Below are 18758 nucleotides of genomic sequence, written 5' to 3'. Positions count from 1 at the left end.
ATGTTAAAATGTCTTATACCTGGCATTGTTGTTGTCACTTTGACATCGATAAAAAGGTGCATCATTTTTTATCGGATAAAAACTTCTCTTCCTCAATATCTAGTAAAACTGTCAATTAGTCAGTCAGATTTTTGAATTTTAAACATATAGCATATCTATAGTGCTTCTATTTTGAATTGGTGTGGTAATTATTTCACTTTGTTGATATAAAAACCCAAAGATGAATCGTTTTGGTGAAGTTTCGACTGAGCAAATCACGACAAATATCGAGAAATCTATACCGCAATCTACAAAAATCTATATCCACATATTCTATCGTTAATTTATCTTGGCAAAATAAACTCGAGCTAACTGTCAGATAAATTTCTCTGTAACTCTCAAAGTTTTGCCAATCACTAAATTTGCTCGAAAAACTGACTGATTAGATAAAATCGCTCCACCATCGGTGTCGCGATTTTATCATGTCAGTTTTTCTCGTAAAATTAGTGATTGGCAAAACTGTTTCGTTGCAGAGAGAGATTTTTCCGATGAAGAAAAAGCTCTTGTGTTTTTACTGTTGACAAAAATTTCAGTCGGCTACAACTTCGAAATCACTCAACCACCATTAAATTGGCATTCAATTGTGAAAAAGAATCGAAAAAATTTTCAACCTCCTATATTAATTCTTCGGAAAGTTATTCTACGCCACAGAATTCCAGAATTTCACGAAAGTAACAGGCGTTCCTACAACTTTAAAAAAATAAATAAAACGAATCAAACAGTAGCAACTACACGAAGCGTAAAACAACCTCAAAACGAATATAACGAAAACGTCGTTCGCGGAGCAGTTAGATGTAACGACGACGACCGTCGTTTTCCACAATGAAGAGACAGGGGGGGATTCAGACTCTAATTAAATTAAACCTTTAAAGATGGCTCGTCAGCCAGGCAGCTAGAGCATAGTTGGCAAGAATTCCCGTTAACGAAGTAATTATGTAGCTGATAATAGAGCGCGCTGATGGTCCGGGCACGGAGTTGCGGAAGTTTTGTTCCGACGTTTCTGTTGTTTAACGCGACTAATGACGTAACGGGAGACGTGCAGGACGGGGCTCCGGCAGACCTGGATCACTTTTAATGAGCTACCCGGAGCCGGATGGGGTGGAGGGGGGAGTTAGAGCACATGTAATTGGTTATTTCGACGGGGATCGCTTCGATGTCTCCATTCGAAGTCTTCCCGGATTAAATCCGGAGTTGAGTTTCGAGGATTTTCCTTTAGAGGGTTATTCTAGGGATTATTCTGTTATAATAATATAATTGTCTTACTCAACGACTTTGGAACATTAGGAGAATCAGAAAAATTTTAAAAACCAACCTTGACAGTAGGAAGATTACGAGAGTCATCAATCCTAATAAGTATATTCTTTCGATGAGATTCCATGGACCAAAACAGATATCGAAAATCTTGAGTAAACAAGCACCATCCGAAAAGTAGCATCGATAGGACAACATTATCAATGAATAAATAAGGCAGGGGTCTGCTGGACATCATGGAACTTGCTCATTGGCAAATAGAAAGCCTACGAATACACTTCAAAGACCAAGCAAGTATACGTCAGAGGTCTATAACCAAACATTGTTGAAGCAGACGAGTCAATACCTTTACAACTGCACAAAGAGCAAGTTCCATACAATAACCAGACAATCCAAGAAAAACTGCAAAACTGGGGAGAGAAACTCATAGAGCAATAAACATAGATAGAAGAAGTATACGCATTTTTTCAATGGTTAGATTACGTTGTCCAATTGTGATATAGGTATTTTCAAATCCACAATTTAACTAAATCGTTATGATGATATTATATTCAATTAAATATATTTATTTGAGTGATTCTCAATTATATTTGCAATCCAATATTTTTCCAAATAGTCAAATTTATAATAAGCAGAATATTTATTATTTTCTGCATCTATACCTGCTGAAATCCAAGGTTTGACAACTTGCTTTTCTAGTGTCATCGATTGTTTCACTTCGTTTGGCGCGCTTAAAGTTTTTTTTCCGAATTTCTGATATATTTAGGTATTTATTTCAATATATTTTGAGTTAATATGGAACGTTGATTGACTATGGGACATAAGAAGTGCGTTCTTTTTGGAGAAACTCGAGAATTGAGTGAAAAATAGTATCACTGATATGTTTTCATTTCCGCGCGCTTCATATCAAATTTGATAGTTCATGTTGCGGACAAAATTTGCTTACTGAAAATGACATATGCTTCCTGTATCTATGTTTATTAGCCTGAGGAGAAGCCCCTACATGGATGACATTTCAACGAGGTGAAACAAAATCATGTCAACATTGAAGCGTCGAACTATTGGCTCACATCAGAGAACAGGAATTTTTATTCCTTATTTTCAGAGAGATATTAATTTATTCTTTTATAGCGACATATTGCAGATACGTATCGGACAAGTCGATAAAACAACATATAGAAATGGAAAATTTCACATACTAGTCATTATTCAAAACATATTATATCCATTTCCAACAATCATTACAAGTATTTCGATCTGTCAACTAGAAATTAGAATGTTTTTTCAACGATATGATAGATGATTAGATAATCATCAATATTTTCAATAATTAATTTGTTATCAGAGAATAATTATTATAAAAAATAAACGTATTATTTATTACAGTATAATGAAGTGATTTCAGCTATAAAATATACAGAATTTCTGTTATGGATGTAAGTGCCGTGAAAACTGAACTATACTATTGGTTGGCCGTTAGAAAAGGGGATATTGAAGTGCTTTGTGCTTCTGCATAAATATTTCTTCATTAAAAACGGAATGACCTGAGGACTTAGGGGATTATCCTCTACGAACATAAAAATGTGATGCTGATTGCTTATGGAACCACTCCCCATATTACCAACATTCAATAATAATAAGAGAACCCGCCTTCTGAAATCCTTTGATCATTCCTGGAGACAACAAGTTAATAGAAATTCAGCCTTTCCAATGTGGAGTGGACGAATCTCTTGTTCAATAATTAGAGATTCATATGATGTTAAGTTAAATTTTGGAACTAATAAGCAAATTGTGCAACCTATTATGTAAATGAGCGACTGGCGAATAATAAATTAAATGAAAGCCAGATAAGTCTAATTCAAGAATGAATTATCTGGGTCTACTTACCTACTTATTTATTTACAGTACGTCAAGGAAGTTCTGGCAAATCAAAGGGATCGTTCAAAAGGTTTGTGAATTTTTTTATCGCTTAGTTGACAAAACTTTCGTTTATACTCGAGCAAGGATTGAATTTCAACTGTTCAGATCATCTGAATAGAGTTAGGGAAATAGGTAAATACCTGAATGAAAATGAGAATCGAATGTTCATCGCTAACGGAATTTATTGTTTCGAAGAGCAGACTCGCAACAAAATTATAACCTTCATTGATTTGAGGAAAATATCAATGTTTACCTACAACTCAAGGTTATATATCTTTTCCTGTATGTATATAGGTAGGTTACTTCTAATGAAAAAAAATCCTGCATACATGAATATAAAAGCTCTCATTATATTACCAAAGGACTTTGAATATACAAAGGAATACAACATTTTTAAGAACAAACTTAATCATATTTTCATAATGTAAGAGTCATCAGATTTTTTTGAAAGGAATTGTGTTCTTTGAATTCGTGGCGTACCTAATTTCTCTTGAATTATGCATTGCCATTGAAAATCTGTTTGTACTTGAAATGAGCGAATTTCATAATTATAATTGAAAAAATAATTCCTCGTCATCAACGCTTTATCTCAAACAACGAAAACCTAATTCAATCCTAACGCACACTAATAATTTTGGAATCTAAATACCTACAAATACTATCCTAACCCAACCTAACCTAAATTGACCAACCTATACTACGCCATAGATATCTGCGCCAAAACATCTGTCAAACGTCACCTGTCACCTTAAGCCAGGCCGCCTCTGAATCGCGAAATCCTCGTGACTGTTTCATTCATACCGGCCAGACCGGCAGCCATTGGTAGGCGTCTCGCCCGGACCAATCAGGACACGCGGACGGTGGCGCACCCGACTGTCAGACCGCCGCACTATTCACCTTCCGCCGAGGCAGAATAGCGAGAGAGCGACGACTGGCTTAATTAGTGGGCTGCTCACAATGTCTAGCGGGGTCCCGTGTGTTTTGTTTTTGCCCCCGGTCCTCCGCTCGGTTTTTTCATCCCCTTCCGCCCCACCTCTCTCTTGCCCCGCGAGCGTGCACGACTGCCATCATCAATACCGAGAAGGAATATCACCATTTCTGCGTGAATTTGAAGGAGGTACGCATTGGAGGTTTATTTGATGTTTATGCGTTGGTAGCCGTGGATATCTGTCATTAGTGTCACTTGTCATTAGTTTGAAGTGCCTCTAATTCATCATAACCTTAAATTTCCTTATTTTTCAATTAATTGAACCGAGAATTGAACTAACAATCCAATCTACATTACCGGTAGATGCTTGAAGTCTGTTGAATGTTGTTAGATCCATGGAGACGATAGATTAGTATATTGATCGGTCTGTAGTATCGGCGTGTCTTTCAAAAACGTCCACAAAAAGGCCGACAACGGGTTTGTTTGAAAGCTTTTGTTTGGCTAATTTTCGAAAATAACAGACAAGTCGATAGAGAAGTAGAAATCATTAGCAACGGAACAAGCATAAAAAAGAGTGGATGGAATGCCTGGAATAAATGGATTCACTGTGTACCTTGTATATTAGAGTCAAAAATAAAAAACATTATTAAACAAGAATAGCTACAAACCAAGACGCGGAAGTGGTGATAATAGCAATTATTGTAGTCATATTATTATTACAGGTACGAAGGATTTTTCAATTCGAGATTTGAAAAAAAAATTAAATTATAATTGGTACATAATAGAACAATTGAAGAACTGTAGTGAACAAGTTTGTATTTCGACAAGTAAAAAATGTAATAACCACAAATACTTATACCTACTACTTACGTTATACAGGACGTTCTACAAGCTATAGGTATGACAAACTTTGATAGTGATTCTATCTGTATTCATTTTGAAATATTTTTTCTATGAACTTAAGACAAAATTTTTTTCTTGTTGAAGTGAAAAATATGTTTGAAATTTGAATCACCCTCCTTCAAAAATGAAACTTGTTCGCCCTCAGATCGAAGATTCCGTTATAATGCAGATGCAGATCAGATTTGGGTCTTTTCTTATTTGGTTTGTTGCATCTTAAATTTTATCAATTGTTGATAAAACGTCATTTCAACATAAGAAACAAGCTGCCTCATGTTCCCGTAAATAAAATTCTAACGAATTGAGATTCAGCGGAAGAGATAGCTTTGATGGTATCAGTTTCCCTTGACCTAACCATTAATTCAGGACATTTTTATGTAACCATACAGCTACTTGTCTCTCTCTGTGTGGTAGCCATCAAGCCGAGAAAAGTGAAAAAGGTTGAACTTAAAAAAATGCTCATACGAATCTACATTCAAACGATCATTCATAATCATTAATAATCATTGTTGAAAATCCAACTCAAACGTTGACACTAAAACGTTACTGAAATAGTGTTTTTTCTAATGACTTATGGATTTTGGAGTGCCCATACATGTTCATTGTGAGTGTTATTGATAACGTTCTTGATGGTGAAGCAAGTCTCCTCAGATCAGTTGTGACAAGCGAAATAAATTTTGTGCATGTTGTTAACATCAACGAAATTGTTAACCATCAACGAAATTCTAGTTGTTGCACAACTGGTATCGTCTTTAATCGGCCTACTTTTAATTGAAACATGAAAATATGTTACTTCAAATTCTTGTAACTTCTAAACGAAAGCACGAAACGAACCTATATTCATAGGAAAATAAAAATCACTCTGAGTACAACTATCATCTGTCAAAGTTTCTAATAGAGCTTGTAGAACATCATGTGTATTAGTGGATTTGTTGGTCAAGGCCCCATCGGTTAGTGGTAAGTAAAAACAATAATAGATAAATTCAGACGTATTTCGTCAAACGAGTGCCTCAAAATGAGACAATTCTACCCTTAAGATTGAATCTTTTGAATCACTATTTATTCCTTTCGACTATTCAGAGCTTGTTTCTATCTTATAGGGGACTCACCTGTATCCTATCTTCCGGCAAGTCCGTCTTCAGACTGAGCATCTCTCTGGCGTAAACGTCTGGATAATGGGCATCTTTGAACGCCTTCTCCAGTTCCTCCAGCTGGTAGCTGGTGAAGATCGTCCTACCACAAAGCGACTAAGGGTAGTCAAGAAAGCAACGAGGGTATAACCTTAAATCTATTCACGGGACATTCAAACTCGATATACCGAAACATATTGGAAATTTTGATGAGAAAGTAATGAATTAACAAAGAGATTAAAACTATTTTTGTTAGAGAAATAGGAGGAATAAATACTCACCTATGACGCCGCTTCTTCTTCTTCTTTTTATTTAAACCTAAACCATCTCCTATCGTGAATTCTTTGGAACTATCTAACTGACCTGAAACAAAATCTAAAAATTATTCGCCTTATCTTGACTAGTACCTGGCGGTGTGATTATTTGTAAATATTGAAGATATGATATAAATATTTCTCTATTTCTGTGGTTATTCCGTTCATTCTTTCACATCTTTTAGAACAAAATCGTGCGAGAATATATCAGAAACACACAGGTTTCATGGTTATATTTTATTATTATATGTTGGTACTCCGAACTTTCCGCCATGGCTTTATCTGTCAATTCATCAATTTGCCTTCAATAAATCAGTTCTGCCAACCAACATTTTTCAATGCAAAAATCACTAAATGATATTTATGGAAATATTTCATTAATTTCAATGAAAATGCAACGAATTAGAGAAAATAATGTATAATACTCGTACAGAAGGCTCATTCTACCACTCGTTCATTCAAAAACTCGCCACTTCGTGGCTCGTTTTTGAATTCGTAGGAGAATATCAATGCCTTCTGTACTTGTATTATAAATAACTATTATAACATTGAAAATGAGGAATCCGTGACTACAGTTGAAATACAGGAATTGGTAAGTACCTTAAACGTAATAACGATTTGAGTTTCAAGAGGATTCCCTTTATGTCTGTTCATTTGATCTTATCGACAAACTGTGAAGTAAATAATTCCTTTGTACTTCTGAAACTGGTTGTTCAGTTTGTCGCACAAAACCCATCCTAGACTCAAGTGTTGTTTAACCATAAAACAAAATTTTTTGGTCCTTCGAGCCGGATGTGAACCAGTGACCTATGGATATCATCGTGTATTTTTTGAAATTCGGCGATGCGGCCTTCATTGATATCTTCTTAAAATATTGTTCAGTATTTTGGGAGGAATCGCCTTTTTGGGGAGATTTTTTTAAGTTTTTAACCGATCTTGAATTGCTCTGCTAGCTGTTCTTCCATGGCTGGGATTGAAAAAAATCAATGTTGTAGTTTGGCTTCCGGAGTTTCTTTTTTTTTTCGAGTACTGGTTTCTTTCAAGCAGACTCGAGATATCCTCTGATATTCGTGGGGTGTGGCTTTGAAAGTTTATTTCCGGGCGTTGGATGTGACACTGTGACACCAGATAGTTTCTTCAGGGGCGTAGGTTTCTCTGATTGAAATAAGGTTCGTAAATCCTTAATTAATCCGTCTCGAAGGACCAAATTTTTAACAACGAAATGACGCATCTAACAGTTTTGGAATATTAAGATTTAGATTTGGGAATTGGGAATGGGAGCGAAACATATCTTTACAAAAGGTTCATTCAATATTCTACAAATCAAAAAATAGTTATTTATGCCACAAATGCAAAAAGTGAATGTTTATTGCACTCGACGTGAAATTGTCCGACGAGGCCGTTAGGCCGAGTTGGAAAACACGTCGAGTGCAATAAACAATTTTTGCACGAGTTGCATACAACATTTTTTCTACGTTCATGCAAAAAGCAAAAAATGATTTATTGAGGTGCGGCACTAGATGTAGGAAAATGAAAAGCGCAACTTGAATACTTTATTATTAATATCGATAAGCATTGAAACAGGAACTAATACGTTACGAACAATTTAACTCAAACTTTATTTTTACCCTCAACGTTGAAAGTGAATGAACAATTGGTGCAATTTTCAATATGAATATTTCGTAGTGAAGTACTTTTTAAATCCACTTCTTGATTTGTTACTGCTGTAAACGTACTAGTACTTGGTAACTGTACATCGTTATTTCCTTCAGGCTGAAATATTTGTTTGTCATGATGACAGCACTTTGAAGTAGAATGACAGATGAGTGCAATATAAACTTTATTGCACTAGTGCAATAAAGAACTTTTTTTCCATTAAATATAGTTCAATAAAGTTTGGCTTTTTGCATGAATGTAGAAAAAATAATTTTAATCACGCCGGAAGTGTCCCACCTTTTACTCCCTTCTGGAGGAATTTCCGGTTGGCTATCCTGCTAACGATGAGCCCCTAATCGTCTGTCCGCGTCGAACGGTCCGGACATCCCTTCACCACCCCCTCCCCCGCCCCTGATCGAAGAAAGAGCAAGCAAACCGGCGTAATTGGGAAAAATGCCGGGAAATTCGCCTAACCTTATTCCGGCATATCCCGAGAACGATACGATCAATAGAGAGGGCTCTGGATCGAGTTTAAAACGGCAATTTCGGAACGTACCCACTCTTCGGACCCTTCAGGTTAAGTAGGAGGAGGGGGAGAAAGGGGGAAAATTTGATTCGACCCCCTTCCGCCCGTTTGGGGAGAGCTTTTTCGAATTTCCGTTCGGAGTCTCGCGATTGGCTTACTGGTTCGTTGGGAAAAATTAAGAAAATTCGATTGTCGTCTTATTGCCAGGTTCTTTCGGGGATGATTGGAGAGGAGGATCAAGATGCTTCGAGGAATACGAGAAATATTCAATCAGGAAAGCTGAAAAATTGTCTAAAATAATTACTATATATGTACCAATTCGCAGAATCATCTGTATCTGATGAGCAGAAGTTCGAACCGCGCGGTTAACAAATTGTTATCAAAGTGGTAATATCTAATTTTTGGTAGGTAGTTAAAACGTAGAAAGTAAAAGACTTGTTTTAATCATCATCAACTACCAATTACTGAAACAGTTCAATATCAGGTACCTATTGTTGCGGAAATATTGGGTAATTTCTGCTTGAACTTTCTCTGGTTATGGTGACACAATTTGGCATGAAGCATGATATTGTTTTTTCACATGTGAATGAAAAATTTCATCTCGACCGAAAACATAGTTTTGAAATATACCAAAAATGATTGAATTTTTGGGATAAGTGTCTCGATTTATTTCATAACGAAACTGTGAGTTGAATTATGAAATAAAAGACAAATCTATCATGACAGAAATTTTTCAGACACAAACAAAATGAAAGGTAAAAAACCTGAAATCATCAGTCTATTGGTTGTCGAATTGTTACACTCACACATTTGAAAATACCGAACTTGACAGTCCAGTTTCATTCAAGAGTCAAGTATGAATTATCGAATATTTCCCTCCTGTCAAAAATTCTATGTATCTGGAGAACAATTATCGAAAATTACAGCGAATATTTCCCTCCTGTCAAAAATTCTATGTATATGGAGAACAATTATCGAAAATTACAGCGAATATTTCCCTCCTGTCAAAAATTCTATGTATCTGGAGAACAATTATCGAAAATTACAGCGATAATTGCATTGTAGGAAGCGAAACTGCACTGCGATAATTGTTCTGTTCATAGATGCATAGTTTCTATGCATCTTACACAGTGCAAATCTATGGCAATTCCATTCTACATCAGTTTGACAAGTGATGTAATGGTTTATTCGGGAAATATTCCCCCGAATTACACTCGTGCATCAAAATGACCGGATAATTTCGCATTCCATCAGTTTCTTTGAAAAACTGCATTCGGTCATTTTCATTTTTGGAGAAAGAGCCCTCCACCTTCGGTGTCGGGCTCTTTCTCCAAAAATGAAAATGAACTCATGCAGTTTTTATGATAACACGCTGTCATGCAAAATTATCGGTAATTTTGATGCACTTGTGCAATTACTTACGATAATTTGAACTAGTCTGGAGCTTTTGACTAGTTCATTTAATATGAGCGTGAAAAAACGTTATTTTAACTTCTAGGTTCGGTATAGTTGACTCTGCTATCGCCATTTGTAAGAATTTTCCCGAATGACATAAAAGGACATGTACTCAGAAAGCTAAAAAAATCAGGAAAAAATCTCCAAGACTTCAAAGAGCCTTCTGACAAGGCTGCAGCTCTTTCCGAACCACAACAGCTTAGAAAGCAGCAAATGCATCATATGAAATCTTATAGGTATCATTCATCACCATCAAACTGCGTACTTCAGAAAATCTGAGGTTACTAAAACTAGGTAACTAAAATTGATCAAAAGAAATGAAAAAATCGATTTTCACAAATATTTTAACATTATCTACAATTGTTTTGCCTACACTGAGACTTCTTCAAGTTTATTTTACAGTTCGACTTCATTTGAAGATGAATCTAAGATGAATCTCCATCAAGCGAGGACCGAATCAATTAAATAAACCAATCAAAAAAACCACTCGAGAAAAATCTAAAACTCCGCGTTTATTCAAAGAACACAAAACAACTACCCCATCCCCTAATTACCAACAGCAACCCCCACCACCCCCCTCCCCTCCAAAAAGCCGAAACAAAAAACCGTCCTTATACATCCCCAAAATCCGCGATAAGTGGATTATCCTCAATCAAGGGGACGGCAGAGGGCGCTCGCAGCGCGTCGTATCTCCGACCGGCCGCTCCACCGTGATGGCGCTACTGCCCCCCGGGGAGCGGCCAGACCGCCTCCTCCCGTCCTCCCGACCCCAGAGTCAGGGGGGGACCGACACAACACTCTTCAACTCTCGAATAATTGAATTTTCGCCAGAGAGAGGGATTATTGGTCTGGGGATTGCGCGCCGATTAGTCGTTATTGCGTTTTCGTTTTCGGGAATATCGCCGACATATGCGGGTAATTTTAAACTCGGCTAAACTTCGATTTCCGCGGAAAAGACGCCTTGGCGGGGGAAATTGGAAAATTGCGGCAGAATCCGGTTACGAGACAAGGGACTGGAAGACATGGGAATTATCTCTAGTTGGCCGCTTGATCGATGGAGCTGCCGCTGGATGCTGAGCGTGCTTGTTTTTCCTGGGGATGAGACGTCTGAAGATGGGAGGTTTTATCATTTTTCGGTCGTTGGTGAAGAGAAAAGCGATTTGTGAGTGGAACTATGAGTAACCAAAAAATCATGCAACACATTCCTGATTAGTCTTCGACACGATATGTTTTGATCTGTTAATGCTGAAGAACTTGGAATGACATTGCCAAAGCTTTTTACTGACCTGGAAGTGCCGTTATAAACAAAAAAACACCTGGTTAGAGACTAAAAGCGACTTGGTTGTGAGCTAGGATAAAACACTAGAAATCAGCCTCAGACTTTCAGACAAGTAAAAAATTCACATGCAAAGAAACTCATGTAGCTGTCATTAGCTGAGTGTCTTATTATTGTTGGACTGTAGATGATTTTCTGAAGTATCTTCTGTAAATCATAGACCTGTAGACATGTGAAATTGGATCTGCGAATAGGACATGAAAACAGATGAATCCATGCAAATGTGCTTAAGAAGCACCATACTAAGCAATATGGCTCCTAGAACTCAGGAAGTTATAGCCAAGATTTTCCAATAGGAATTATACAATTTGAAATGGTTTCAATAGCAAAACAGTTTTTTTTTTGGCATTTCCTATGTGATTTGTATTCGGTAGATAGAAGAATTTATGGACGATATTATTTAGTGAAACGATTCACTATTTGTCGTATTGGTATTGTAGGCAAATTTGAAAGTGGATTTTCTTTACACGATACAAGAGTATCGACTAGTACCAAGTTTTGAGCCATACTTGATATCACTTTCAAATTTGTCTATAATACGACGAATAATGGGTCGATTAACTGAATAATGTCCTCCATGAATACTTCTTACATTTCTTTCAGTATTCTCAAATGAGCATTGATTTTGATAAAACAATTCACATTTCATGATTAAATGGCATTAGATACTGAACATGATTTACATAAATTATGTCAAAAAATAAATGCAGTGTTGCTATTATAACCATTTTGAATCGAGTTTTAAATTGTATAATTTCTGTTGGAGAACCCAATATACAGAATGTTCCTAAATTGGAGGTACAAATTGAAAAGATAGATTCCTTGATTAAAAGTCCTATAAATATGGGTCCGAAAAAGCTTTGTTTTTGAGATACAGGGTGTCTCTTGTAATCCTATATCTAAGCGATGATTATAAGATTATAAGAGTAGTATATCGAATCTTTATGATGAATTATTGCTATATATCGGAAAAAAAGTCCTAAAGTCCTACAACTATCAACACAGCTTACTGGTTGGATTTCATGATAATTCGAATTATCCCAAGGATTTCGAAATTATTGTTCGACATTTTTTTTTTCGAAATCGGTAGCAGATAGGACAAAACTACAAGAAACCAAATATTTCAATATTAGTTTGCAGTAACAGTTAAGTTTTTAAAACAACCAGTGGTCCACCAAAAAAAGTTTTAGGGGAAAAAAGCGTGCACTGTACCAGAAAATATATCATTCAGTAGATTTGCAATTGAAATTGGCATCTCACGCGATGTGAACTCTAAAGTGGAATAACTAAGCCAAATTTCAGTTGAATATCTTGTTTATGCAGATGCTAAAGAGAAAAAACTTGAAAAAAACAATCAAACTTCAACACTCTAATTTTCGTTTGTACTTCTAATTAAGGAACATCCTGTATACATCATCTTTCCCAAAAATGTAGATTCGCAATAACACACCTTGCGTTCAATGCTTTTTACTGGTTGAAGACGAAAATAACACTTCAATAAGTGAATGAGGCTACTAGAATCAAGGCTGAAAGTTAACCACATGGAAAAGTTTTTCGACAAGGAAAAGCATAAAACGCAGATATCTAGTAACTATTGGGCAGAAAACTAAGGTGTTTGGACGCCAAGAGCCGCATAAAACGACTTGATATTGATGTTCAAAAAAAAAAAACGCTATCGCTTCTCACATTCAATGACACGTTTCCATCTGGGTTTTAGCCCAGACTCTTCTAGTCTGATTTTACGAATGAGCAAACGAAAGTTTCGATCCTTTCACTTTTCAATCATCGACACCCGGCGTAAAATCAGCCCTTTCGCCACCCCAAACCGGCAAGCGAACTTCCCCCCCGTATTTCGAAAATCGAAAGACAATTTCCTCGATCCGATACGGGCCTTAATTCCAATCAACCCGTCGCTCCCTCAGGAGCCACTCCATCAGGATTATGATACGGCCACGCAACATGTGCTGGAGCACCGGCAACACGGGAATCGGGAGCGGACAAAGCCGGGCGGACCATCAGATACACGGTTTTCTCGATTGCCGGCGAGGATCGAGGGCCCCCGATCCCCGGGGACCGACTTAACGGTCGATTAAAGCCGCTTAGGGAATGTAATACACTTGCTAACATGTGGACGTACACTCACTTAATGAATTACATTATGTGTCAAACAAATAAAGCGGGCCCCCGATACCCGGGCAACTTGATTGATTAACGCAGCCCGCGCGATCCGGTCCGTGCTTTGGTGTTGGTCCTTCGAGCCGGATTTATCGGAGATCGTTCGAAATTTTTAGATTTGGACGTAGTGGATGTCGTCAGAAATGTATGAGGTTGTGATTTGAAAGCTTCTAGCGTTCGAAATTTGACGATATCATGTGTATAGATATACTATCTTGTTACAATTTGTCATTTTGCATATACGATATGATTCTCTTGATTGTGTTGTATTGTTACAGTTTTGGTGAAATACACTGCGCAAAAAAATTAACGCACATTATGGAAATCTCAATTTTATTCTACAACTGAAGGTGTTCTCAATGATAATTATTTTTATCAGAATTATGCATGCATATGTTATCCACTTTCAACGTTTTTCTTCAATACAGATGTTTTTTCCCAGCAGGAATGAAAAAAGATGAGATTATCAGATTTTGCATGTATTGGCTCCATTCTGAAATCAGTTGTTCTCGATCAATTCTAGCGATCAATAGTTTTTCTTTCGTTTGATTTTCTACACTCGATCGCTATGCAACGCGAAACACGCAATTTGACCCAAGAGGAATGTGCCCAAGCGGTAGTTTTGCGAGAAGGGTGGACATACACAAGAATTGCAGAAAGGTTTGGAGTTTCCCATACAAGTGTGTCCAGAATGTTGCAGCGATTCAGGGAGATAGGTAGGAATGTCCGAAGACCAGGACAGGGTAGACCACGGGTAACAACTGCCATTCAAGAACGTTACTTGAGAGTTTCTTCGTTGAGACAACGGTTTGCAACAGCTCGCCGCCTTCAAAATCAGCTTGAGCAAACTCATGGGGTGCAAATTAGCATTCAGACAATAAGAAATCGCCTCAAGGAATATGGTTTCGGGGGAGGATCGATTATGGTATGGGGTTGAATATCTTTGACTGCTCGCACATACCTAGTGGTCGTTGATGACGGACCTATGAATGCTAATAGGCATATAAGGAACATTCTTGAAGAGCATGTAGTGCCATTTGCCCCATACATTGGTGAAAATTTCATTTTTATGGACGATAATGCCAGACCCCATCGTGCGCGCATCGTTCAGGAGTACCTTGAAGAGGTTGAAGTCTCTCGAATGGAATGGCCAGCAAGTAGTACAGATCTCAATCCGATTGAGCAGGTTTGGGACAACCTTAATAGAAGGCTGAGAAGTTCAGGAAATCATCCAGCTACTCTTACTGACTTAGGAATCCAACTCAGAGAAATCTGGGAAGGATTAGATCAGAACATTTTAAGATCACTCATTTTGAGTATGAACCGTCGTTGCCGAGCTGTAATTAACGCAAGGGGTGGAAATACCAAATATTAAATCACTTCTCAGCATTTCAGTATTTTGAAAATTGTTTATTTCTCTTCTTTCACATAAGATTCGGTGAAATCCTGAATTTTTCTTCCATTTAATGTGTCTTGTTTCGTTCAAAACCTTCCCGAGAGAACATAAAAAATAAGTTATAAAGTCAATGTAGAGTTAACTTTCATTAAAATTGAGATTTTCAGAATGTGCGTTAATTTTTTTGCGCAATGTAATTTCAAACAAGGACCAAATCCTTTAAATATCATACAAAGTGGTCTACATAAAGCAGTCGAGGCGTATATCCGCGTAAGTATGACTTTTCCGGAAAACCAATGAACCAAATAGGTAACGGATGATCTCATATCATTCCTGGACCATTATCATCCCAGCTTCCGCCAACGCTAAAACCCCAAAGCGCGCAATTAATAACCTTAATACTCGGCCAATGGAAAAACCATAGAAATGAGGATAGGAATTGCCAACATTCCAAAGCCGAAATACCAGCAGGCCATTAGCACAATTTATGTCCTCATCCCCGATTGCCGGTCCTGTTTACCCCTTCGTAGCTAGGATACTTAATAACTTTTCATATAAATCTACACCCCCCTGTGAGCCTCTGAGTCCATTACTAATTACTCAAATGCGCTCGGCGGCACTGATGAAATGAAGCTTAGATGCCGAAAGAAAATATTCTAGTTGCGATAAACATAGAACATATTAGTGCGATGGTTCTGTCGTGCGATAAACACGATATTTTGCACGTAGCTGAAAATTGTTATTCTATAAAGAAGATGATTAAAATATCCAGGTCATAACTTCATACAGTGATAGTTCTAGTTACAATAAGATTTTCTTTCAAGTATCACCAATCCCTTCGAAGGCTGAGGAACTTGTTTTTTTCATTTGGGATAATGAACGTTTGAATTTTGGAGGAAATTGGACACAGAAGATTTGCAATATTCTCATATTATGCTGAGTTCCTACAATGTTTCAGGGGTATTTACAGCTGAAGGGTGTTTTTTTTAGAGCTTTTGAACTTTAAATTGCAATAAAACAACGATGGATTATTCGATTGACATGAATTTTATTTACCCGCAAGATAATCTTGTGGCATTACATTCTGAATATGATTTCTGGCATATGATGAAGTGGCTCGGATGTAGTCCAATCTGGACGTCCAATTTTCGATGACTTTTCCCAACATCTGTGGTCGTATATCGGCAATAACACGGCGAATGTTGTCTTCCAAATGGTCAAGGGTTTGTGGCTTATCCGCATAGACCAATGACCCTAGATAAGAGAAAGTAGTCTAGCGGTGTTAAATCACAAGATCTCCTGGACATCATGGTTGTTCAATTCAGGAATGAAAAAGTTCGTAATCATGGCTCTATACCGATCACCATTGACTGTAACGTTCTGGCCATCATCGTTTTGAAGAAGTACGGACCAATGATTCCACCAGCCCATAAAGCGCACCAAACAGTCAGTTTTTCTGGATGTAACGGTGTTTCGACATACACTTGAGGATTAACTTCACTCCAAATGCGGCAGTTTTGTTTGTTGACGTAGCCATTCAACCAGAAGTGCGCTTCATCGCTAAACAAAATAAAATGGACGTAGTGCGCGATACGTATTCCGCACAGAAGCATTATTTTCGAAATAAAATTGCACTATTTGCAAGTGTTGTTCAGGCGTGAGTCTATTCATGATGAATTGCCAAACCAAACTGGGACTAAATCACTTGACAGCTGTTAAATCGGTCGCCATCTTGAACAGTAATGCCAACTTAAAGTTATATACCTCGAAAAAAAACACCCGTTTCGTCAGTCAAAATCTGTTGAAGTAATTACTTCTTCAGCCTAAAATGAGAACGATCGTCTCAAAAACAAGTCTTTGAAAAATCTAACAATCGAAGCATTGAACTGCAGAACACCAGTCATTCTTCAACCACCCCTCAAAAAAACACCGAATAAGAATATTGATTACAGCGAAGCAAACCCCCAAATGAGCCAAAGAAAAATAAAGACGTTGCGGTGAAATGAATACTTTTTCGGTATTTCTCAATTAGGGGAGGGGGATGTTTGCAAGGAACGTGGAAACGAGGGTTGCGGATGAACAGGGATACCATCAGAGGACGATATTACTAAGGAGAAAGATTTAAAAGCTGAAAAACGTCTTCATTAGGCCGTTCTATTTTATTTGCTGCAAGTAAAGAAGTGGTTCGTATGAGATACTCAATTTCTAATTTTAGAAATCTTTTCGAAGAAGGTATATGTTTTGAATTCACCACATCTGAATTTTGAATAAATTTCCAATTTTCAAATATCCAAGTTTCATTTAGATAAATGAATTTCAGATTTTGTTGCAAATATTCTCTGGATTTTCCATAAAATCGTACTATATTTATTATATTTTTCTATTGAATTTTCCTTTGATCGATTGTTTTGAATTTGTAACCAATTAATTGAATGAAATGTTGTTTTGATTCATTGAAATCCAGATAGTTTTTTGGGAAATGCTATCCAGATTGGAGATATACGTTGCTTTTGATTTTGGTAACAATCAAATCATTCAATGATTCTTTGAGGATGGTTTTGTATTGTATTTTGACAGTTGGTATGACTGTTACGAAAATTGACAGATTACGGAATTTCAATTTGAATCGTACGTTTCGTATTTAGAAATAACTTATAATTACACATTAAATTCGTGAATAATATCTGACAAAATCGATTTAACACCACTAGAATTAGAAATTGCGAATAATGTTGCCAATCATTTCACTATATCCAAATTATTTTATATTGACAATTGACGTGTGTTGAAATTTGATAGGATCGGAAGTCAGTGTAGACAACCACAAAACGAAAAATATAACTGAGAACAATGCTGTAATGAATTCATTACAGCACTGTCTTTAATACTGTAATGAACTCATTACGATACTGAAATAGAAAAACCCTATTCATCGTTCCCAATTTCAGAGCTGGCTACTCGAATAAAACGAGCCCATTGTAAAGCTACTTGATCTCCAACAAATGCTAATGACCCTGAAACTCATAGATTCGCATCCTAGCTCTCATTCTCTGCGAGAATAACATGTGCGTCTCCCTCCTAACAGAAACCCTAGGATAAATGTTGAGTAAACATCTGTCAACAGACCTCCCTTTTTACCGGTAACCTGTCATTACCTTTCATCGTATACAAAGACCGGTCGTGTTACACGAATATATCTATATGCGACCATCGCTCTGCTTCTCACCTTCTATATCTGTGCCTCCATATGGTATTTACCGTAACGCCCTCCCGTAGGGGGTATAGAGCGAGAAGGGTTAACGATTTCCGCGATCTTTTGTTCAGATAACCTGGCACTTCGACAGAGGTAAATGCATTTCCTATCGGCCAATCAGAACAGGCAGCTGTAATTTGGTTATTGGATTTAAAATGACGGGTTTATTGGATTGTACGCGATGGTGAAGTCAACCCTTCCAGATGGGGTGGTTATATAGCGTTTGTCGATCAATTTCGGAAGATTGGACGTCGGTGACGCTTTAAAATGTATATAAAGTTATACTACGTGAGAAGTTTTTGTGTTTGATGTTCTAAAGTTTGCGTCAATGAAAGTCCGTTTTGCGAAAGGCTAGATTAGTCTGTTTAGACGTTAAATCCCATGTAATCTAGCAATTAAGGAGGTCAAAACACTTCTGGAGCAGATTCTCGACTCGCCAAACTTTTCTAATTTTCTGATCGACCGAATATTGATAAATC

The 18758-nt window shown here is 37.1% G+C and overlaps 1 protein-coding gene across 1 annotated transcript in view; it reads right to left on the bottom strand.

Annotated features, from left to right (window-relative positions):
* LOC123684830 (visual system homeobox 2-like) overlaps nucleotides 1–18758 on the bottom strand; it is a 133527-nt gene that overhangs the window by 50404 nt on the left and 64365 nt on the right. Inside the window, 2 exon segments of the mRNA XM_045624302.1 lie at nucleotides 6148–6271; nucleotides 6450–6531. Of these exon segments, the coding sequence (XP_045480258.1) occupies nucleotides 6148–6271; nucleotides 6450–6531 (206 nt within the window).

Source organism: Harmonia axyridis, chromosome 7 (assembly GCF_914767665.1).
Source record: "Harmonia axyridis chromosome 7, icHarAxyr1.1, whole genome shotgun sequence".
Taxonomy (NCBI): domain Eukaryota; kingdom Metazoa; phylum Arthropoda; class Insecta; order Coleoptera; family Coccinellidae; genus Harmonia; species Harmonia axyridis.
Note: the sequence above shows the minus strand (reverse complement) of the source record. Positions and strands in the feature narration are given on the sequence as shown.